We start from the raw sequence: 23,669 nt of genomic DNA on the forward strand, positions 1-23,669 counted from the left end.
GCACAAGTTGCACTCCACCAGCGCGCAGACAGCACGGCGCACTTTTCCGCCGCAGCCGTGTCACAGAAGTGAAAGAGGAAGGAAGAGTTCGTGCTCTGTAGAAGGAGGAAGATTGCGAGTTTTGTAATACAAGCTTTTTTATTTTTATATTTTATTCTGTTTGGCTGGACTGGAAGAAATGGCGAGGCTGAGCGAGCACGGGATCCGTCTCAGCTCTGTGCGTATTCTTAATGCACGTCTGTAGTCTTGCGAATATTACAGTGTGCTGTGTTACACGTTTTTCTTGTTCGTGTTTTGTGTGCTTGCAGATGAGCCCATCGTACCTGGACAGCAACTCCACCAGTCACACGTGGCCGTTCAGTGCCGTCGCAGAGTTAATAGGTAAGACGTCATGATGTTTGATTTTTCCCTCATAAACTCAAATGTGAACTTTTCTTGCGAGAGTGATGTTTGAGTTCAGATCGACACTCGCATGAAGGAGGGGTATTTTTCTGCACTTTCATGACTGCAGTACAGTACTACTCGATATACTGTCAAGTGCATCATCAGGGGGAATGATGGAGACCTGCTAGCCTGGTGGTGTTTTCTGGTGTGCGGTTTGGGACAGAACCTGGCATCCGCGCGGCGGAAACTGAGCACCTGTTACACATCCGGTCGGTCGATGACCTACATGTTTTAAACACAACCAAACACAGCAGCCCTTCTGCTTTTAAAACCATAAAGCAACAGTGAACTCGCACTAATTGTAAAGTAATAAGAGAGAGTCTCTCTCTCTCTCTCTCTCTCTCTCTCTCTCTCTCTCTCTCTCCTCTTTTCTATCTCACTTTTCTATCTTTTTAATTTTATATATTTCTTGTGCCAGGGTTTGCAAGGGCTTAAGCATGACTGTGTATTTTAGTACGTATAAATAAGCCAGTATTATTTGACATCTTCGTGGGAGTTTCATCCGGGTTCATACACGTAGCCACGTCGACTGGGTTTGTGTGTGAATTTTTCAACCCTCAGTTGACACCACATATAATCCTAGATATATGGATATATGCGGGGGTTTCCTCCGGGTACTCCGGTTTCCTCCCCGGAGGAAACCGGATGTGATTGCGCCCTGCGATGGATTGGCACCCTGTCCAGGGTGTACCCCGCCTTGTGCCCGATGCTCCCTGGGATAGGCTCCAGGTTTCTCCGTGACCCTGCAAAAGGATAAAGCGGTATAGAAGATGGATGGATATTATATTTTCCCTTAGCCACCATTTTCTCATCATTTTTTTTTGTTTTGCTCTGCTCCTGACACTTTGCCTTTTCCCCTGTTTATCCTTTTCCATCGTTTTCTTTGTACACTATTTTGCCCTATATCTTTCTCACCACCTGTCCTTTTCTCGGTTTATAAAATTCTCAGCTTGCTTAAATTTAAGGTTTCTCTTCTCTAACACATATATCCCTTTGTTATCATTGCATCTCCTATTGTAGAATTGGGCAATCTGATGTTATAACGTCGATATCGTGATAATGCCACTTTTCCGAGATATCGCAGGTATTGTCAGACATTTTAGAACTTTGTTTGGACGCAGCTGATTATGTGTTAAAATTTTGTGCTGAATCTTTAAAGCTACTGGATGTCAGGTTTTGGAATGTCACCCACTCTGGTAGAAAAATGCAATTGCATTTTTTTTTTTTTTAAATACAGAAAAATACAGGGAAACTCATCAACACTAATTCTGTTAGTCACTAGTCGGTTATCCTAAGTTTTCTAGCCAAAAAAACAAAACAAACAAAATTAATTCTCAACTGCATTACCATGCTAATTCCACAAGGAGAGTAAATCGTCTGACTACCATCTTTTGTTGACTAGTTTCCCACCAAATTAGAGAACAAATAAATGCCTTACCTATACCTTACCTAGAAAAACCCAATCAGTTTTACTCACGCTCTCTGACTGTCTGTTTCTCCTGTGTGGCTGCCGGCTAAGGTTAGAGTGAGATGAAACATAGTTGTCACAATTAGACCTGCATGCTTACAGTTTAAACAACAGCTAATGTCAAAAGCACATCCTTACAAGAGGTGTGCATCAGTACCCATGGGACCCAACAATAACGTTGAACAGACCGTGACATGAAGGCCACGTCCATTAACATGGGACGATGCTGGACAGGGCTACGCTCATTTATCTTCAGTAAATGCTTTATGCAGTTTAGGGTCTCTGTGGTTTAACTCACTAATAACCAAATAACCAAACCAAATGAATTCTTGAACGTGTGTGTGGGAGCAGGCAGAACTGGTAAGAATTCCTTCAGGAGCAGGTGAGTGTGTGATGAAAAACACACTCCTTATCTTCTGTAAAGATGATCTTGGTAATCCATCCATCCATCCATCTTCTATACCACTTATCCTCTTCCGGGTCATGGGGAACCCTGGAGCCTATCTCAGGGACCATCGGCCACAAGGCACCCTGCCAATCCATCGCAGGGCACAATCACATACACATTCACATGAGAACATGCAAACTCCGCACACACAGGGCCACGTGGGAATCGAACCCCCGACCCTGGAGGTATGAGGCGAACCACTAAGCCACTGTGCACGATCTTGGTAATACAGCTGTTATTTTAGTAATCCATGCCAAGCAAGAGCAACCAGATTCTCAGATCTGCTGATGTAGATTCATGATTTTACAACATTTTCCATCACATACACATTCACATACCCATTCATACACTACAGCGGACACTTCAGACATGCCAATGAGCCTACCATGCATGTCTTTGGACTGGGCGAAGAAACCGGAGTACCCGGAGGAAACCCCCGCAGAAACGGGGAGAACATGCAAACTCCGCCCACACGTCTCCGGCAGGACTCAAACCCTGGAGGTGTGAGGCGAACGTGCTAACAACTACTCCACCATGCGCTGTTATTTTAGTAATCCATGCCAAGCAAGAGCAGCCATATTCTCAGATCTGCTGATGAAGGTTCATGATTTTACAACATTTTCTCACAATATAAACAACAAAAAAATATAAACAGTCATGTAACGACTGGGCTATTTTTAGTAACAGTCTTAGTAGATATTAGTTAAGCTTGCTTATAGCATCTTTTTGGTAGCCTGAACATTGCAGTGGTTCTTGAGATTCGGTGAAATTATTTTAAATCTTCATTAGTTAACAGGTTGCTGTTGTCCGTTAGCATAATGGAGACAACAAACGCGCAAAAAAAAACAAAAAAACATAGCACATAGGCCTACATGTGACCCAGTGGAGAAGCCTGATACAGAATACTGTAACAAACAGAAGAATTCATGAGTTATTTTTGTTACAATACTGTATATGCTTGTTTAAAAAAAAAAAAAAAAAAAGGGTATTTGAATTTTCAACCAACAGCACAAGTTAGATGCCATTGGACACGTGGACCTGTTTGAGTGATTGATTACTGAAAAGCAGGTCAGCAGGACAACAGAAAAATAGCCTTTTGGTTAACTGTTTATTGTAGATTGTTTCAGTTGGAACATATAAACTCATTGCCATATGACTCACAGACTGTGTAAATATACCTCCTGTGACTCACAGTTATTTATTCCTACTTATATATTTCAGAGCGATATGTGTGGCCCACTAGTTTAGACACGTTTATTTACTCTGATCTTGTAGCATACATCTGTGTGTTTGACATGAGAAATCGTCTGATGGGTTACATCATTTATCGATAAGTGTTTGTAATAAGAGTCGGCCACTAACTTGCTGTCTCTCTGTGTGGTAGATAACGCGTCTGATCCCGGGGTCACAGCCAAGCAGATCTGGATTGATGCGGTCACTGTAAAAGAGGAGTTGTGTCTTAGCTTTATCGATAATGGCAGTGGAATGACACCAAGTAAACTGCACAAGATGCTCAGGTGAGTCAGGAATAGACTTTAAACACATGCCAAAACTCTTTCTTTAAATACTGGTGAGAGGAAATATATTCATATCATTTGACATTCCATTTGACCAAAGAATATGTAGTCCAAATTGGTCCTGTAGAAGTAGCAGAATTCCTAGTTTTCTAATTTCAGACTAATATCCTTAATAAGCATGATAAATGCTTTATTTCTTATCAATTATATATCCATATGTTATATGCTGTATCCATCAGTTCTATTATCAACCTTTATTGTTAATTTGTGACGTAAAAAGAATAAATAGCAGAATATGTCCATGGTGAACTGAGAAGATTTACTTTTTTAAATTGGAGTGTACTTTTTAATGAAAATTTCTCATGTTTAAGCTAACTGACAACAAACAGTACAGGAACAGATAAACATGATGGAGCAAATACTGCTTCAAACACAAGTCATGAAGAGTTGAAGGCTAACTTGCAATAAAATAATAAGAATGATACTAAACATCCAGTGGCAAGGGACATAAGCCATTAATCATTAGTCATTAATCAGAGGAAAGTTGCTGAGTGTCACGTAACGGAGGCACAGACAGAAGCAGATGCAGGTATGGCAGTTTAATAAAAGCACAATTCCAAAGGATCAGGAAGAAATCACTAAAAATAGACAGGCAGAGGTCAGGCGATCAGGCAAGCAGTCCAAACAAGGCAAGGCAGAGAGACGAGGTCGTAATATGAGAACAAAGTCAAAAACCAGAATAAACAAACAAGGTATCAAGGCTTGGTAATGGCAGAGACAAGATGCAACTGAGCATATACTTCGCAACTAGATGAGTGAAAGAAAGTCTCTTAAAAGGAGTAGTGCGAGTGTGTGTATGTTATTGGGATCAGGTGTCTCTAATTCGAACTCCACGGACGGTGAACATGTCATTGTGTGTATTTGGGAAGTGTCGTTGTCGTCGGCCATGTTTGTAGTTGGTGGTGCATTGGAGTTGCTGGTTTGCGGTGGGAAGGGAGTTGCGTCGGGCGGCAAGTCCATGGCTAAGGGACTGGGGTTTACTGGTTTAAGTCGGGAAACATGGAAAGAATGTGTGATGCGGCAGTGACGTGGTAATTGCTACTTGTATGTGACCTCGTTGATCTATTTAATTCAAGATGTTTGATCTTGAATGGCTCGATGTATCGTGAACTGAGATTCTTACAGGACTGTGGTTGTCTGAGGTCCTTAGTTGAGAGCCAGACTCTGTCACCTGGCTGGTAACGTGGATGCTCGCTGCGATGATGTTCAGCTTTCTGCTTGTAGATACGGGTGGCTTGTGTTAAGCGTTGCTGAGTGCTTTCCCAGATCTGCTCGTGCCGCTGGAACTAGTGGTCGACTGCTGGGGAATCTGTGGTGTTGGCGTTCCATGGGAACAGAGATGGCTGGTAGCAAAAGACACACTGGAACGGGGCGAGTTGTGTAGCTGAGTGATGTATGGAGTTCTGGGCGTATTCGGCTCAGGAGATGAATCTGGACCAGTCCTCTGGGTTAGCTGCACAGAATGTTCGGAGGAACCGCCCAATCTCTTGCTTCGCACATTCTACTTGGCCGTTGGCTTGTGGATGGTACCCTGAGGTTAGATTGTTCAAGGAACCTTGGACTGGGCACAGGTGGAACATGACGAGACCACTCTAAGCACATCCCTCAGCATGTTGGCCACCAGTAGGTCTAACGTATTAGATGGTAGGTGCACTGTGTACCTGGGTAGCTTGTGATGACCGGCGTGTGGGCCCATGAGATGAGTTCCAGCCGGTGCTCTTTAGGCACAGAGGTGAAGAGGTGTCAAACCTTTAGCGGTGCGGAGATATTCGAGGTTTTTATGGTCTGTGAAGATGATGAAGGGGTGCATGGTCCCCTCTAACCACTGTCACCATTCCTCCAGGGCTAATTTTACAACCAAGAGTTCTCTGTTCCCCACATCATAGTTCCTTTTCTGCTGTGGACAACTTCTTGGAGAAGAAGGCAACTGGGTAAAGCTTGGGTTTGTCCCCGAACCTCTGAGACAGCACACCGCCGACTCCAGTCACTGAAGCATCTACCTCCACAATGAAGGGTTTAGTAGGATCTGGGTGCTTGTGAAGGGGACCTGTGTTGAACGCCTGTTTTAGTCATTTAAATGCCGTTTCGGCGGCTGGGTTCCACGGCAGATGCTTAGGTCATCCTTTCAGCAGGGACGTCAAGGGGTGTGCTGAATCCTCTTATGAAATGCCTGTAGAAGTTGGCAAAACCCAGGAATCATTACAACTCTTTGACTGTGTGAGGAATGGGCCAATCCACCACAGCTTTCATCTTGTCTTGGTCCATGGCAACTCCCCCAGGGCTAATGATGTAGCCCAGAAACGATATGGTGTGTTGGTGGAATTCACATTTCTCTGCTTTGACATAGAGTTGATGCTGGAGAAGCTTCTTTAACACCTGGTCTATGTGGAGGATGTGTTCTTCAAGAGAACTGGAATATACTAATATGTTGTCAATATATGTAATGACACTCCTCCCCAACATGTCCGTCAGGACGTCATTGATTAGGCACTGGAACACTGAGGGGGCGCTAGAGCGCCCATATAGCATGAATAAGTACTCATAGTGGCCTGAAGTGGTACTGAAGGCTGTTTTCCACTCATCACTCTCTTGGATGTGGATCTAGCTTAGTGAACCCTTTAGCTGTTCTGAGTTGTTCCAGGGCTGCAGGAACCAATGGTAAGGCATAACGGTACTTAACTGAAACCTAGTTGAGACCTCGCTAATCTATGCATCCACCCACCTTTTTCTCCATGAAGAAGACAACCTGCTGAAACAGGATTTGTGAAGTGTCTGATGCATCCCTGTTGGAGTGCCTCCTGAATGTATTCCTCCATGGCCCTCTGCTCATCCAAAGACAGCAGATACACCCTCCCCCACAGTGGACTGGTTCCAGGAAGTAGCGTGATGGCACAGTAATAGGAGTGGTGTGATGGTAGTCTGCTTGCTCTCTCCATGATGAACACGTCTTGGAGATCCTGGTACTCAGATGGAATGTGAACCGGTGTCGGTTGGTCTGGACTTTCACTGGTGGTAGTAGCTAGAGAGATGATGGCACCTTGGAAACACTGCTCTTGACAATTCGGAGACCAGCGTGTGCTTTGTCCTTCAGTCCAGGAGACCATAGGGTTGTGTTGGTCCAGCCAGAGACCTCTCCGAACTGGAGAGAGAGAGGCTCTGTGCAATACAAGATCAATCCTCCCCCGATTGGCATGGCACAGAACACCAACCCAGCGTTTATATAATGTTATTATAAAAAAAACAATAACACTTGAATAAAATACAAACTATATGTTGTAGATAAAGTGATCACAATTTATTTGGTCATAATTAAGTAGAAAGTGCTTGCAGTGTATTTAATCACAGTTTTAACAGGTGTTTAGACAGTTTAATTTAGTCTCATATGTAAAATATTTTAGATCAGGAGCCAGAACTTATCTATACTGTTTGTTCCTCTCACGGCTGCTTGTTTGTGTCTCTGATAATGTGTCTTTGTTTACTTACCTTATGACCTTATGTATTTGTTAAAACTTGATCATGTGCATCGATGTAACGCTGTTGACATTTCTGGGGGTTTTTTGTGTACATTATTGAACACAGAAAGACTGGATGTTTTATTTGTTGCATGTTTAATTTTTTAGGTTTTGAATTACATTCGCTCTTGTCTTGTTGTCTTTGTCTCGCTCTATAGTTTTGGTTTCACAGAGAAAGGATCTGGTAAAGGCAGTCACCAGGCCATAGGGATCTACGGTAACGGCTTCAAATCAGGATCAATGCGACTGGGGCGTGATGCTCTGATCTTCACTAAGAATGGAGGATGTCAAAGTGTTGGCATGCTCTCTCAGACCTTCCTGCATGCCATCAAAGCTCAGGCTGTCATTGTACCTATAGCACCATTCAACCAACAGACTAATATCCTTTATAAACAGAATACACACTTTATACCTTGTGTGTGTGTGTATATGGGGGCTTAGTGGTTAGCACTTTTGCCTCACACCTCCAGGCTTGGGGATTCAATTCCTGCCTCCACCCTCTCTGTCTCTGTCTGTCTCTGTCTCTGTCTGTGTGTGTGTGTGTGGTTTGCATGTTCAAAACCCATGCATTGTAGGCTGATTGGCATTTCCAAATTGTATGAGTGTGTGTGCACGATTGTGCCCTACGATAGATCCATGCTCCCCATGACCCTGTGTAAGATAAGTGGTACAGAAGATGGATGGATACATACTTTATATACATTTTGTTAGATTCTTTATAATTTGCATATATTATATATCTGATCTTTTATCTATCATTAGTTTTTATGATGACATACAAGTAAATGCAGCTCAGAAGCAGCTTTTGCTATAGGCTCTCTAAAAAAAAAAAAAACTTGTATAACATTTAAGCATAACATATACATTGATATTGTAAATAAATATATTTCAATTTTGTGAATAGACGTTTGAATTAGTGAATCAGTTTTTCTACCCAAAAGAATTCCTTTCATACATGAATTTAGGTCATGGTCAATAGTAAAAGAAAAATGTGATTGGTTGCTTTGTGCTCTGTTTACTATGTATTAAATATAGTGCAGTGAAAAATTTCATTTGTAATGGTTATGGAGTGAAAACTAAATCAAGTGAAATATAAATATGCGAGGTGGAGTAGGCCTACTTGAAAAATAAACGCATATGGTTGTAGGTGATGTCTCACTTCATGCTTTTCCTTGTGCAACCCTTTATTAGCACCAGACACTTTTAGTATGAAATGAGGAACTGGTGATGGCAGGAGCAAAGAAAATAAGCAAAACCATGACCATGTCTATGGAAGAAAGAAACGCTTCACTTGCGATTACAGCAAACACGGAAGCTTGTAACTAGTCACTATTTTTATTTGGTTGATGTGTTGCTGGAAACCGATCTCGTAAAATACAGATTCAGCAAGTGGGGGTTGTGTAATTTTCATTTTGTTTAAATTTGATATAAATTAAGATGTAAGAAAACATACAAACATTAACCCAACTCCTAACTATAGCCCAAGCCTAAGTCATAACTTAATTGTGTCCTACCAACTGTTATGAATTTGCAAGCATGACTATTGTGGGGAAAATGAAAATGCTATTACTCATTGTATGAGTGGATGTTTGTTCCTCCTGCTTGCCATCCCTCCTTAACTTTGGTTCCCTCACAGTCTTTGGTAATAACAGAGGATTCAGAGGCTAGTCTGAGAGCCATCCTCACACACTCTCTCTTCAAGTCAGAGTCTGAACTCCAGGAACAGCTCGACTCCATCCCAGGCAAGAAGGGTACCAAGATACTCATCTGGAACATACGCAGGTAAACGACAAACCGGCAAATGAATGAGCTGCTAGCTACACCAGCAGAAGCTATATTACACCAACCCATACACATATCCCTGCAAAAACAAACTTTCTAATGGCAACATGTCATGTTTTAAGAGTCACGCTCTTAAGGGTCTCAGTGATCCTAAGTACAGAGTTTTGTATAATGCTTTTTGCATTATATACTGTTACTTTAAACTCATAGGCTACATATTAAAAATAGAGTCTAAACTAAAAATAATTTAAAAACAAACATTTCATGCATTATTTCATTAACATATATATATTTACACACACACATTATATATATATATATATATATTTGGTAGAAATCAAACTCTGCCCATATCTGCTTAAAATCCACATCTTCAGCACTCCTCTTATGTTTCAAATGCTTGAACTCCTAGATTATAGTCATTCTTCAGTTTCAGTATCAACATTTTCAGATTTTCAGAAAACTTAAAACCAATATAAATTCATACTTTTATACTTTTCATTCTTCCATCTTTATTTGTCTTTGAAAAATGACCAACTGCTGAAATGTATTAAAAGTTTTAAATGCAATACTGAATAAGCCATTTGTTAATTTTTCTAGAAATCACTATTATACATTTCTTTCTTTCTTTTTTCATATCTATTATTTCGTTTAAGAAATATTATGACACTATTCTTAGAGCACCCTGCAAGCACCAGTTATTACAGTCAGGAATCTTGTTTATCTCATGTCATTCATTAACATGATTTGAATATTTCCATGGACAGTACACTGTGGTTTCATGTTAACAGTGCAGCCATGGTTTGTTTTTCGAACGAAGTGTAGGGAAAAACCTGTGTACAAATGTACTGTTTGTAGCTGCAGGGCCCTCGCCAATACACTGTCTGTTATTATGTAGCATGTTCAGTCAACTCCTGAGTTTTGAGAGAAGGATATTTGTTATTACAGTATGACCAGGCTTATTTAGTGCTGTCACTGATAGGAACAAAGATGGGAAGCCCGAGTTGGACTTTGAAGTCGATGAGGAGGACATCCGCCTGCCAGAGATCCGATCTGAGGAGATGGAGGGGAAAGGGAAGCGGCGTTACTTTGGACCTCACAGAACTGACCATATCGTCCCAGAGATGGATTACTCTCTCAGAGTGAGTGAAGGGGAGATGAAATTGAGAGCGATTGAAAACAGTTGACATGAAGAAATGAGACAGGTTAACAGACACAAAAGTAAAAAAAAAAAAAAAAAAAAAAAAAAAAAAGTGTCTGTTTCTCTCTCATCCTTTTTTTCTCTCAGGCATATCTCAGCATTCTGTATCTGAAACCCAGGATTCAGATCATCCTCAGACAGAAGAAAGTTCAGACCAAACTTGTGGCAAAGAGTCTGTCTATGATTGAAAATGACGTTTACAAACCACAATTCATCGTATCCTTTTAGAGGCTTTTCATTTGGAGTATGTAAATGTGGAGGCCCTTCATAAACACTATGTGCTGGGACACATATTCGCCACTGTCCAGCAGCGTGGAGATGTGAAACACACGGACGAACTCTGATAGTTTCTCTTTAAAACTTTTCACCGTAGTTGTGATGGTTTGCTATGAGCTACATCCCAAATTGAAGACAAAGACCTTACAATCGTGACCTTACAATCGTAACCCTACAAATGTATTGATCTAAAAGATCCAGACAATTGGTATGCAAAACAGATATAAATCTACAGAAGTGTTTAAAACTCAAACACAAAGCATTTTATAGATAACACTCAAAAACCTTGTAGAATACACGCCGTTTGAGACACAGCTCTGTTGCGGATATTGCCATTTAGACGTGCACAATCGATTTGCCAAATAAATGCAGGATCCACACAGGGGTCATTGTAAATTGAGCACACGTGGAGGAAAGTGCTGTATATATACACAAACGAGACCTAAAAGGTAAAGCATGATTGATTTGCATCGCTCTGAATAAACAAAGAGAGAGGCATGGAGCCATACTTTCCACTCAATAAGAGTGTGCACACTTATATTCCTGGCCATCGAAAGGAACAATTGATACAACTGGCCAAGAAGTTTTGCAGGTTAGATGAGCCATGGCAGATGAATTTGAATTTTGCATTTTCCTTAACCATGTCCACACCAGAATGAACGAGTGAAGATTACCTTTGGCTTTAACCATAAAAACAAAGATCATTACGGCATCATGATGTACCACAACAACAGGCTGATCAAGTCTTATGAGAAAGTTGGCTGCCAGATCAAGGTACTGAATATAATTATATTAAAACCATACACAGAAATTTGATTCACTCTTTCTTGCTGAAAAGCTTTTGTGTGTCTTTTTAGTCAGTGTGTTGTTTTTTTCCTCCTGTATAACCTCCTGACTAACAAAATATTTGAACTCGAATCCTTTTCCTCTGACAGTCATCTGGTCTGAGGTCAGGAGTAGGTGTTATTGGAGTAATCGAGTGTAACTTTCTGAAACCAGCTCACAACAAGCAGGACTTTGAGTACACCAAAGAGTACAGGTAAAAAAAATTCTCACTATATCACTGTCTCTGTCTTTACTAAATACACCGGTCACTGACAAACCTGAAATCCTGCTATACAGGAATTCTGCTGCTAAAAATACACCTACAGGCCTTGATCTCACTACTAAATACCTTTGGCATAGTCTGAAGCCCTTCATCACGCTGTTGTTTTTCCCTCAGGCTCACTCTGGCCGCCCTCGGCATTAAGCTCAACGATTACTGGCGTGAGAAAAAGGAAAAGAAAGCCAAAGAAAGAGCATTCCGTGCTCTGGAGAGAAAAAGCATTGAAGGGACTACTGAGGAAAATGATGAGAGTGAGGAGGAGGAGGAGGAGGAAGAGGAAGAGGAAAAAGAAGAAGAGGAAATAGTGTAAGCTGTCCTGTCTGCCATATTATAGTCCGACGAAAGGCAGTGCTGGCGTGATCAGACCCAGTGCCCAGGAAGTCCTTAAATATAACACCATTCATGCAAGTACTATACAGCAGATGCAAAACAAGACATGATAATGATGAACCTGAAAAGGAAACAAAAGATAAATAAATTGTAAAATAGGTACATATAACATGAAATAATAGACATCTACTTTGTTTGGTTAGTAAACAGAGATGGTGAGTCTTGTGTAGTTAAGAACAGTAGCTAATTTTTCTGTTAAACCACATAGCTTACACGTCTACACAAATTGTTCCTGCTCTCTCTCTCGCTCGCTCTCTCTCTTGCTCACACATACACACACAGAAACCTGTACACACACACATACACACAAAGAGAAAACGGCAGCTCTTGAGCTGGTTTGTAGTGATAAAGAGACGGAAACAGTCAGGTCTGCAGTTGAGTTGAGACTCGAAACCGGAAGAAAGAGCAGGAACCTTGTCAGTAAAAAACTCAGAGACAGCAGCAGGTTTTACAGCACTCGCTGAAGCATGTGATGATATTTGTCTATGTTTTTTTGCCCTAACATGGAGAAAATGAGCTCATTTCTTCTCAGCTTATCTGGGAACAAATCAGTGATCAGTCCACCTGAGGTGCAGGAACAGCTCTGTCTGGTTTCGGTTGGACAGGGTTTTCTAACAAGTAAAAATGTTCATCATGATTGTTTATCACAATTATGCTAGGTTTATTTAAATCCACAGAAAATAGTCTGTGCTCTCAAATCTTTGAATGAAAATATGACTAATACTAAGTGATGTCAATTGAATGTGTCTTGTAAGTGATAGATATACAAATATAGCAGTATGCAGGCAAACAGACAAACTTATGAGAGACAATCAAACTTCCTCAGAGTCAGTGCAAATGATATCTGACGGTAGTCTATTATCTGACTTTAACTACGCTCACCAGTGTCACAGTTGGTTATGTTTACTTAATCAGTCCCTCCAGGATTTTGCAATCACAGAAATTAACACAAAATCAAGGAAACGGCGCAATATTTGGAGTAGGGCTACAATTAATGATTATTTTCATAATCAGTTAATTGGCCGTTTTTTGTTGTTGTTGTTTTAACGATTACCGGTAATCGGATGAGAGTGCAAACTTTCAATACCATTTTTTCGTATATTTAAAATAAAATCCACAAATTGAGAGTTACAAATATAAACTTCAAACTAAAACTTTACTCAACTGTTTATCCAATAAGACTGAAAAGAACCCAATACACACACACACACGCACACACCAGAATATATCTTATTCATTTAGGACTGCAGTTGAGTACAGAGCTTTTTGTGCATCCATAAAAAATAATGCATAATTATTCGTTTATATACTAGTATTTATTCAATATTTTTATGGATGCAGAAAAAGCACTGAATTAAACGACAGTGCTAAATGAATAATAAAAAACCTTGTGTTTTCTGTTACTCGCTGCCTTTAGACATATCATTTGACTTGTGATCATAGTGTTTTAACTGGACATTACAGATCTCCCACTGTTTATCACCGCGACTACACCGCGAGTGAGGAGCAACGCGGCCTCGTTACTAACACATCACTTTCGTTATAATAAATGACAGAATTTACACCGCAAGCGCCGCAAATACAACATATGATGACAAACTTAAATTAAGCTAAACCTTTTAAGCAACTCGCACCGGTTACCCAAGCCCTTACACACAGTGGAGCATTTTGGATATAAACATAAGATTGTGCTCGTGCATCACTGCCGTGTGTCCGTGCGACACAAACTCCGCTTTGTAAAGCTTGATCTTGTCTGCAGTGTTTAGTATAAAACGCTCCAATGCCTTAGAGCTCGCACACTTTCTTCCTCAGTCACTTGACAGCTACGCCTCCGTCTGATGGTGACTGAGGTCAGGTTGGGAATAAAAGGTAATGCGGACAAATAGTAAACTGAAGAAAGTCAGTTATCTGACTTCAGTTATCTGACTAGGGTATCTGCTAAAGCTAGTGGTGTCACGTTACGTGCGTATGACGTCATGCGCTACTGACCGGGAAACAGCTTATATTTCCAGTTAGTAAAAAAAACACTCGTGTTCCTTTTGAGACGATATTACCTTTCTAAAATTCATACACTAGACGGTAGAGTACGCAGTGCATGGTGTAAGTGTATAGTACATTATTTGGGACACAACTTTAGTATTTACTCCCTGAAGCATGTTTTCGGAACAGAAGTAAAGAAGTGAGTAAACGTACCCCGTGCTGCATGCAGACCAACTAATCGATAATGAGATTCGTTGACAACAAATTTCATAATCGATTATTATCGATTAGTTGTTGCAGCTCTAATTTGGAGGCGCATGCAATTTTTCAAAATTGCTGCAGATTTTTGCCAAGATGACTCATGTGACGTCATTACAACGCACATTCATCCAAAGCCCTTTTTGATTCACATGCGTCGAACACTTACCAACAAACATCACTGCGAAATACTGTGCAAAACATTTTTGTTTAATTCAAGTACTTCTCCGCAAAAAAAGCACAAAAAAGCAGTTTGGCTGCAACAATCACAAAAAAACCATAAACCTGAGGAAACCATAAATCTTGATCACAGCTCTAGGGCTGAAGTTGAATTCTGCAGAAAGGCAGATAACCACAAACACTGTTTAGACTGAAAAGCAGCACACTTGTGCACACTTTCTCTTTCTCAGGGATGTGTCATGGATTCAGTGTGAGGACTGTATGAAGTGGAGGGGCATTCCCACTCACCTGTTCAAAAACAACATACCTGAGCACTTCACCTGCAGCCAGCACCCTATCGGGCGCCTGAGGTCAGCGCTAACTCTGAATTCCTGCACAATCCTGATCAACCACTCAAACCCACAGTCAGACCACTACATACACACAGTAACAATACATTAATATCATAACATATCTTAACACTTACTGGCCATTTTAATAGGAACAACGTTTCCTCAACTCATTCATGCAATTATCAGCAAATCATGTGGCAGTAGTGCAATGCATAAAATCATGTGGATATGGGTCAAGGGCTTCAGTTAGTGTTCACATCAAACATCACAATTGGAAAAATGTGATCTCAGTGACTTTGACCATGGCATGGTTGTTAGTGTAAGACTGGCTGGTTTGAATATTTCAGAAACTGCTGATTTCCTGGGATTTTCACATACACAACGGTCTCTATATTTTACACAGAAAGGTGCAAAAAAAATCCAGGGAGCAGCAGTTCTACAGGCAGGAATGCTTTGTTGGCGAGAGAGATCAGAGGAGAATGGTCAGACTGGATTAAGCTGACAAGAATGCTACAGTAACTCAAATAACCGCTCTTTTTAAACCTTGGTGATAAGAGGAAAGTAACCCAACACAGACTCGGATGGGATGAAGGCAGAGGTGGCTCAACATTTAAGGCTCTGGGTTATTGATCATAAGGTTGGAGGTTCAAGCCACAGCACTGCCGTGCTGCCACTGTTGGGTCCCTGAGTAAGGCCCTTAACCCTAGCTACTCTGGGGCACTGTATCTTGGTTGACCCTGACTTTCTAACAAGCTGGGATATGCGTAAAAAGAACTTTGCTGTGCTGTAATGTATATGTGACAAATGAAAGCTTCTTCTTCTTGGAAAAAGATCACCAATTGTCCACGTTTGGTGAGTTTGACCTGTATCTGCATGATTTTATGCATTGTGCTGCTGATTAACATGATTAACAGACTGGGTAATTGCATGAAAGAGCAGGGGTACTCTTTACATGCTTTATAAAGTTTGCTTTTAGTTCTCTTTACCTAAAGCACTAGTTATATTTAGACCCTAACATACTTGGCTTCCAAAATGTATATGCATTTTCTGCCTTTGCATATCACAAGCAGCTGAATGGAGTGTGTTGCTTTTGCGTTGTTCTCTCGAAGGAGCTGTTTAGTGCCCGAGGAACCCGAGGAGCCGGAGGACGAGCTGACACCTAGCTATGAGAAAACACACAAAAAACAGTAATGACTTCACAACAGCCAAAGTGCATGTGTTTCTGTGTGTGTTTCTGTGTGTGAGAGAGTGTGATACAGAGAGTGTGTGTCTGTCTGTCTGTGTGTGTGTGTGTGTGTGTGTGTGAGAGAGAGAGAGAGAGAGAGAGAAAGAGAAACAGAGAGACTAAGAAGTAAGCCCTGGTCAGAGTGTGGCATAGTTGGTTACTGTTAGACCACATCCTGCACTCAACTGTGAAAACAGTGTAAAACAAACCACATGTCATTTTATACATTTAAAATGTATAAAGCAGTCTTCATGAGCTCACAAGTGTGTCACAGATCTTAACTGCAAGAATGCATGATCAGCAAGTCAATATAGCTTGACTAACTCTAGCTGCCTTGTCCCTTTATGGCAGTGCTTTGTTACATGCTTTAACCATAAAATAATTAATATGCACTCATGAAAACTGATTATTAGCACACTCCGACCGAAAAATGTCCAACTATTTATTTAAACTGTTAGTTTTAATAAGGTGTGTTCTGTTTGTATTTACAGGGACGTTTGGGGCAAACGAAGAGGAAAATCTGTGGATGTGAGTAAACTATACACACAGACATACACACGTCTTAATATCCTCATGCCTACCCTCTGTTGACATGATTACAGGAGTTAATTAATGCTATGCCTAAATCGAACACTAACCTCAGTAACGCGCGTTGGAAAAATAAACATTCACCTTATCACTGGGAGATGACACACACGAATCACGAAGATGCCACAGCTATCTGTGGACAGGATCCAAGGGAACAAAATTGACCGTACTCGCTTTCACACAGTGACAAAAGCCAGTTGTGTGTCTGTGCGGTCATGTATGTGGAAAAGGGCAGAATGTGCTTTCCTCCAAGTGTGTTATGCTATCTTGTGACGCAGCATGAGCAGCAGTTTGAAAAGATGCTGTTGGTTGGCTTCATATTTTAGTCTTCTCCCTCCCTGCTTGGTAGTTGTCATGTGATAAGGGAGAGCTGGCTGGTTGGTGGGAAATGGTAGGTGACCAAACTTATGAGAGAAAATCAGGGTAGGGAACAAAAAATGTTTTTCCTTATGGGGACCTATCAAATGTCTTCACAAGGTCAAAACTTTAATACCAAAAGAATATAAAACAAAAAAACATGCACACAAATCTCACTCTCTTTCATAAAATATAATATAATGTGTGTGTGTGTGTGTGTATATATGTATGACATATATATTGAAATGAACAAATCAAACAAAAGCAATTGACATAGTTCAGCACAGCGAATGCTTCAAGTGGTTTCCCCAAATTCAACTGAAAAGTCAACTTACAATGTCTTCAAAATTATTCAGCCCCTTGAATAGAATCCCTCACAACAGCACAAATAGGCAAAACCACTAATCAAGGGCTTCATTAATTGTACCAGGTGTGCTTCAGCTAGAACACATGAAATACTTGAACTACCCATTCCTTTTTCTGTCTGGAGGGGGCAGAAAAAGGAAGCTATCAATGGCTGCAATCAAATTTCTGAGACCACAGGTTGTGAAAAACCCTCGAGTGACTGCAAAATATCTGCAGCAAGACTTGGTGGCAACAGGCACTGAGGTTCCAGTGAGCACAGTAAGGTTCTACTAAACACAGAAGGTTTCCATGCCAGAACTCCAAGTTGTACACCACTACTGACACAAAAGCACAAGAAAAGTCGGCTCAAAATCATATAAATAAGCCACAGAAGTTTTGTGATTCTTTTCTGTGGAGCGATGAAACAAACCTGGAACTTTTCAGCATGATAGATCAGCGGTATGTCTGGAGGGAAAAGATTGAAGAAGGAACACTCTGTCCACAGTCAAGCATGGTGGTGGTTCAGTGATGCTCTGGGGCTGCTTTGCATCCTCTGGCACTCTAAACCTGCAGCGTGTGGAAGGCAAGATGGATTCATTGAAGCATCAGGAAATCCTAAGAGAAAACGTCATGCCATCTGTGAGGAAGCTGAAGCTTGGGCGTCATTGGACCTTCCAACAGGACAGTGATCCCAAGCATACCTCAAATTCCACCAAGGTGGTTGCAGAAGTCGTCCTGGAAGATTCTACAGGGCCATCACAGTCACCTGACTTGAACACCATAGAAAATCTCTGGTGGGATTTTGAAGAAGGCGGTTGCAGCACACAAACCCACAAATATTACTGAACTGGAGGCCATTGCTCATGAGGAATGGCTAAGTTTCCTCAGGAACGCTACCAGAAGCTATGCATCCCGTGTGCAGCAGGTCATAACAGAAAAAGAGTGCTCTACTAAGTACTAAAGATGTTTACCATGAAGGGGTTTAATAATTTTTAAACTGGAGAAATCAAGTTGCATTTTCAGTTGAATTTGGGGAAACCACTTGAAGCATTCGTTGTGCTGAACTATTTCAATTGCTTTTGTTTGATTTGTTCATTTCAAACAGAGGAAAGTCTGTTAATTTTGAGAATAAACCTGAATTGCAGTGGGGGTTGAATCATTTTGATTGTCCATTAGCCAACAGAAAAAGGCCCAAAAGTGGCTACACTATTCAAGAAGTCCTGATTCATCAAACATGCTAACTGGAAATGCCCCCAAACCAACATGCCCCACCCACTTCTTCAGAGGATTCAGGGACTGTGTCCGCATACTGAAACTCAAATTAAGTGATTGAAAATTAGAAATGTTATTAATGCTCGCGAAGGGCACTATTTTTGTATAACAGCACAGTCTGTAGTGTGTTATTCTGCCTATACCACAGTGATTTGCCTACAATTACAGTGATTTATTTAGAAATGAATGACACATCACACATTCTGAGGAGTGTAATCTCCTCCGTCCTGAAGACTTTCCAGTGCTGGGAAACTTTGCAAAGCACCGTGACTGTTACAAAGTGCTTACAACCAAGACTCCTTCTATAAATGTTAAACAAATATCTCCTAACAAACACATCATCACATCAATTATCATATGTTTCACTTTGTTAAACAACAAGGTTTTTTTTTTTTTATCCATTTATTTTTAGTCTTAGATTATGCGGAGCATCCGATATACAAGTCCCTGTGAATGAGCTGTTACCATAGAAACAAAAACATATTAGAACGAGTGCATGAATATTAACCTGTCGAATCATGTTACAGACGGAAGTGTCCGAACTGTGCTGTTGTACAAAAAGATAACACACACCTGCTGACAAATCAGATCCAAGCATTCGGCTGTGGTATAAAAAGGTGTTGTAGGATTAGAAGGTGTAGAATTATGCAGTGCGTGTCAGGTTGTATAGTTAGATTTTGAAGAAAATAAAACTGAATCATTAATCACTGGTGAATGTCTAGGAGTGGTGTTATACAGGTGGAGTATTACAGATGCAGTGTTCAACGGAAAATGTCTATGTAAATCTCTACACGATTGCTTTACAATAGTAAAATGAAGACTAATCTACACTTGCACACAGGTTTAACTCTACAATCGTGCTTTTGCTTTCACTCTGTCTGTAGAGGAACTACACACTCTATGAACAGCTTGAAAAGGGGAAATACAAGTACATATACAGTGTGAGAGCTGGGTGACAGTAACCACAGCATACATGTATGGATGTGTGTGAGTGTGTGTTTGCATGGGGTTAGGAGGAAAACAATCAGATGATTTAGCTCAGTTAGCTAAAAGCAGGTGAGACTCCAGGTTACTTATATAGTCAAATTTGCATATACACAATTTGTTTATAGCCAAATATCATGCTGTCATACTCCACAGTGAGCCAGGTTTTTAGTTCTCGTATTATATTTGTCATAACAGCAAAACATGTATTACGTATCAACTGATATCTAGACATCAGTATTGCTTCCATAAAGACAAACAATGATTTTGTGTCCTTTAGGACCCAGTTTGCACGTGTGCGGCGGGCTGGGAAAACCATGTAAATGCATGCAAATGTATATTTGATACAGAAATGAATTAATTAGTATTGCGGTGGCTGGTAACGTTCCATCAAATTGATTAAAGTGTGGTATTCACTGTATGAGGAAATCACACTTAGCTAGCAAGGTTTTTAGACATCTTTAGGCAGATTAACACACGTTAAACAGGTTGTTACCCAGCATGATCTCTGTAGGAAAAAAGTGGAAAAACAAAAACTTCCGCATGGTTTTGGTGGAATGAATTTATGCTTTCTTAATTAAGAGGTGTCAAATTCTGTTATAGGCAGGAAATCTCTGGTAGTTCCTGGGTGTTTTTTGGGCCGTTTGTGAAAAATCAATCCCGGTGACGTCCAGCAGGTTTTCTTAGAGTGCCACATACAGTACTGTGCAAAAGTTTTAGGCACATGCAAAGAAAAGCTGTAGAGCAAAGATGCCTTCACAATAATGAAATTAAATGTTTCTACATTAAAAAAAAAAAAAAAAAAACAGTAAAGAGCAGTAAACAGTAATAAATGAAAAAGTCAATGTTTGATGTGACAAAAAATAAAAAAAATGAAATTAGTCTCAAGTAGAATCAGTGCAGTTTTTATAAGGTAATGAGCTGTAAGTTTTACTGAGCATCTTTCAGCACCAGTCACGGCTCTTCTGGAGACTTTGACTGTCGCACTTGCTTTTTATTTTTGCAGCAAAATCCAGCAGCCTTCATTGTGTTTTTTTGTCTGAAAAGTGTCTCTTACCACTTAATATGCTGCTTTCTTTACTGACATACAAACATTTTTCTTTTCTTTTTTTTATTTTTTATTTTGTGTTGGAAAACTAATGTTTGGGAATCTAAAATGTTTTTTGTACTGACTCGATAATGAAGAAGTCATAAAATAAAAAATAAAAAAAGCTCTAACAAAGGTTGTACTAAAAACAAATAGGGTGCCTAAGACTTTTTCACAGTACTGCATATGGCAACGTACAAAGTGAAACATGTTGTGTATGTGTGTGTGCATCTGCATAGAAGTATTAACAGAAGCATTCAGTTATGGCATTGGGTTGTGTTGGTTTTTTTTGTTTGTTTGTTTCTTTTTTGACCTTTTGTTTAAGTCATGCTGGTCACTCATTTCCTCTTGTACAGATTAAAATTAGACAAGCTTGTGAAACTTTTTCAGTGTGCTCTCAGAGTTAATATTTATTTTAACTCATACTCCTGTGTGTGCATGTGTGTGTATTTTTAAGAGTGATAAAGGCCCAGCCCTTCATGACTGCAAAGAGGCATCTGAGCCCACCTCAGAAACCACACCGGATGAAACTGTTATTACCATAGAGGCAGAGACTGAGAGCAAAGCTGACGAATCCACACCATCCTCACATTCCCATCGGTCTGACACCTGCATCTCAATACTCTATCACCAGTTTACAGCTACAGTTCACATCACTGATATGAACATATACAATAATACTTAAAGGAATGTTCCAGGCTTTTTTCCACCCACAACTAATCCGTATTCATTCATATTGGAGTGTATGTGACAAACAAAATTTCGGACGCTTTGCTTTACTTGGGAAAGGAACTAGGGATGAAATGGTTACCGGTTTCATGATAAAACTCCCCGACGGCTAGTATTACAGTGTCGCATTAAAACCATGCGCGATTATCCTGATATGTAAAACTCGCGGTAAACGCTGTCCACGCACACCCAGTATGAGTCTGACCCAGGCGCAGCATTCAACGTCGTCATTTTTTTTTAGCGTGAAAACATGGCGGAAGGCAGTGACGGCGCTCGGGAGATTTCCCAACCTTCTAAGAGGGCCAAATCCGAAGTGTGGTCGTATTTTGGATTTTATAAAAATGCTGAGGGAAGCTTAATAGAAGATGGTAAGCCTGCCTGTAGAACTTTATAGTAGAAAGTCGCTTCAAAAGAGGGGCATCAGGTCCTGTTTAAATGATTTCAGTGTGTGTATCAGTACTTTTTGTACATTTTCAGCACAATTTAACAATACCGTGATAATACTGATAACCATGATAGTTTTGGTCACGATAACCATGATATGAAATGTTCATACCGTTACATCTCTAAAAGGAACACAAAACCTGTTTACTCCAAGTTCTAAGGCAATTGTTAACGTTGTTCTATTTTACATTTTATGCAATACACATATCTGATCGCTTTCAGTACAGAGATACGTGTCCAAATTCTTGTGAATGGTAGTCGCACATGCACTACATACGCAATAAATCAAGTGGAAAAATGCTGGAGTATTCCTTTAACGCGAATATATGAAGAACAAAAATGTACTATATATATATATAGATAGATAGATAGATAGATATATAGATAGATAGATAGATAGATTTACCTGAAGGACATGATTATTCACAAAATGTATCCATTATGAATTCTTCATCATTTTAACTTTCTCATCTCTAGCAACAAAAGAAAAGCGACATGGACGAACAATGAAATCGACAGCAAATCACCAAAACGCACTGACTCTGAAAAAGAGATATCAACTACTGCAACAGAGTCAGAGGAACAGGTGATGGAAAAAACTCTGGAAGTGTTGGAGACAAACAGCAATAAGGACCAGACCATGAGCAACGCTACGGAAGAGGGTAAAAGTCCTGCAGTGTCTCCTGACACAGAGAGCGCTGCTAACCCGAGTCCTTCAGAGCAGCAAGTGGCACAAGGCCCACAGACTAAAGACCAGCCAAAACTTACCATTAGCCCCCCAGGCTGGCCTCACCCCATCGCACCTCATCCCTCCATGGCGTGGTCTCACCCTCTGCCACCCGCTCAGACCGTGGTGGTTCCTCCTCTTAGCCGTACCAGCAGGCAGTCCCGCCCTTTGCTCCGGCTGGAAAGTCCAGACCGATCTGTGCTCACTAGCAGACTGGACCAACTGGAGCGGGAAGCCAAACGCCTCAGGAGGATCCTCGGCCTACGAGAAGCGGTTGTTCAAATGAATCCGTTATCAGACGGGGAGGTATCGGGGTCAGCAGGGGCTGCACAGGATGGGAGCACAGACTCAGGTGTAGAAACTGTGGCAACAGCATCTTTCTCATCCAAGGTGAGAGAACTGAATGCACTTATATCCCCCATTTCAGTGACCACTTGCTCAACAAAAGTGAGGTGGGGACAAGAAGGAGCAGATTTTGGTAGCAAACAAGCAATGAACATTAAGCAGTTTGTACAGTACATTTACTTCTGTGTCTTTGTCTGGCAGAATCATAAATATGACATAAAATAGCATAAGATATATATATATATATATATATATATATATATATATATATATATATATATATATATATAGATAGATAGATATATACACACACATATATACACATACATATACATATATATATATATATATATATACACACATACATATACACATACATATATATACATATGCACACACATTATATATATATATATATATATATATATATATATATATATATATATATATATACATACACACACACACACACATATGTACAAAATAAAGCAGTGTACTACTGAAATATCAATCACATCGGCTACTCAAATCTCAGTACAATGACATTTTCATTAAGACTGATGATTACATCTCTTTCACAAATGCGTTTGTTTACCCGTTGGCTTTTGTGGGG

The 23,669-nt window shown here is 40.4% G+C and overlaps 1 protein-coding gene across 2 annotated transcripts in view; it reads left to right on the forward strand.

The window, feature by feature from the left end:
• The window catches only part of zgc:152774 (uncharacterized protein LOC553526 homolog), a 27,368-nt gene continuing 3,699 nt past the window's right edge, over positions 1 to 23,669 (forward strand). Inside the window, exons 1-15 of one of the 2 annotated variants that reach the window (XM_017485429.3) lie at positions 1 to 217; positions 309 to 381; positions 3,745 to 3,877; positions 7,608 to 7,828; positions 9,084 to 9,231; positions 10,214 to 10,373; positions 10,520 to 10,648; positions 11,363 to 11,482; positions 11,644 to 11,747; positions 11,931 to 12,119; positions 14,852 to 14,971; positions 16,063 to 16,140; positions 16,670 to 16,706; positions 21,269 to 21,411; positions 22,462 to 23,101. In XM_017485429.3, the coding sequence (XP_017340918.1) occupies positions 179 to 217; positions 309 to 381; positions 3,745 to 3,877; positions 7,608 to 7,828; positions 9,084 to 9,231; positions 10,214 to 10,373; positions 10,520 to 10,648; positions 11,363 to 11,482; positions 11,644 to 11,747; positions 11,931 to 12,119; positions 14,852 to 14,971; positions 16,063 to 16,140; positions 16,670 to 16,706; positions 21,269 to 21,411; positions 22,462 to 23,101 (2,334 nt within the window). In that variant the 5' untranslated portion in view covers positions 1 to 178. The remainder of the gene's footprint in view (positions 218 to 308; positions 382 to 3,744; positions 3,878 to 7,607; positions 7,829 to 9,083; positions 9,232 to 10,213; positions 10,374 to 10,519; positions 10,649 to 11,362; positions 11,483 to 11,643; positions 11,748 to 11,930; positions 12,120 to 14,851; positions 14,972 to 16,062; positions 16,141 to 16,669; positions 16,707 to 21,268; positions 21,412 to 22,461; positions 23,102 to 23,669) is intronic. The other variant, XM_017485430.3, reaches the window with a different exon arrangement.

Source organism: Ictalurus punctatus, chromosome 14 (assembly GCF_001660625.3).
Source record: "Ictalurus punctatus breed USDA103 chromosome 14, Coco_2.0, whole genome shotgun sequence".
NCBI lineage: Eukaryota > Metazoa > Chordata > Actinopteri > Siluriformes > Ictaluridae > Ictalurus > Ictalurus punctatus.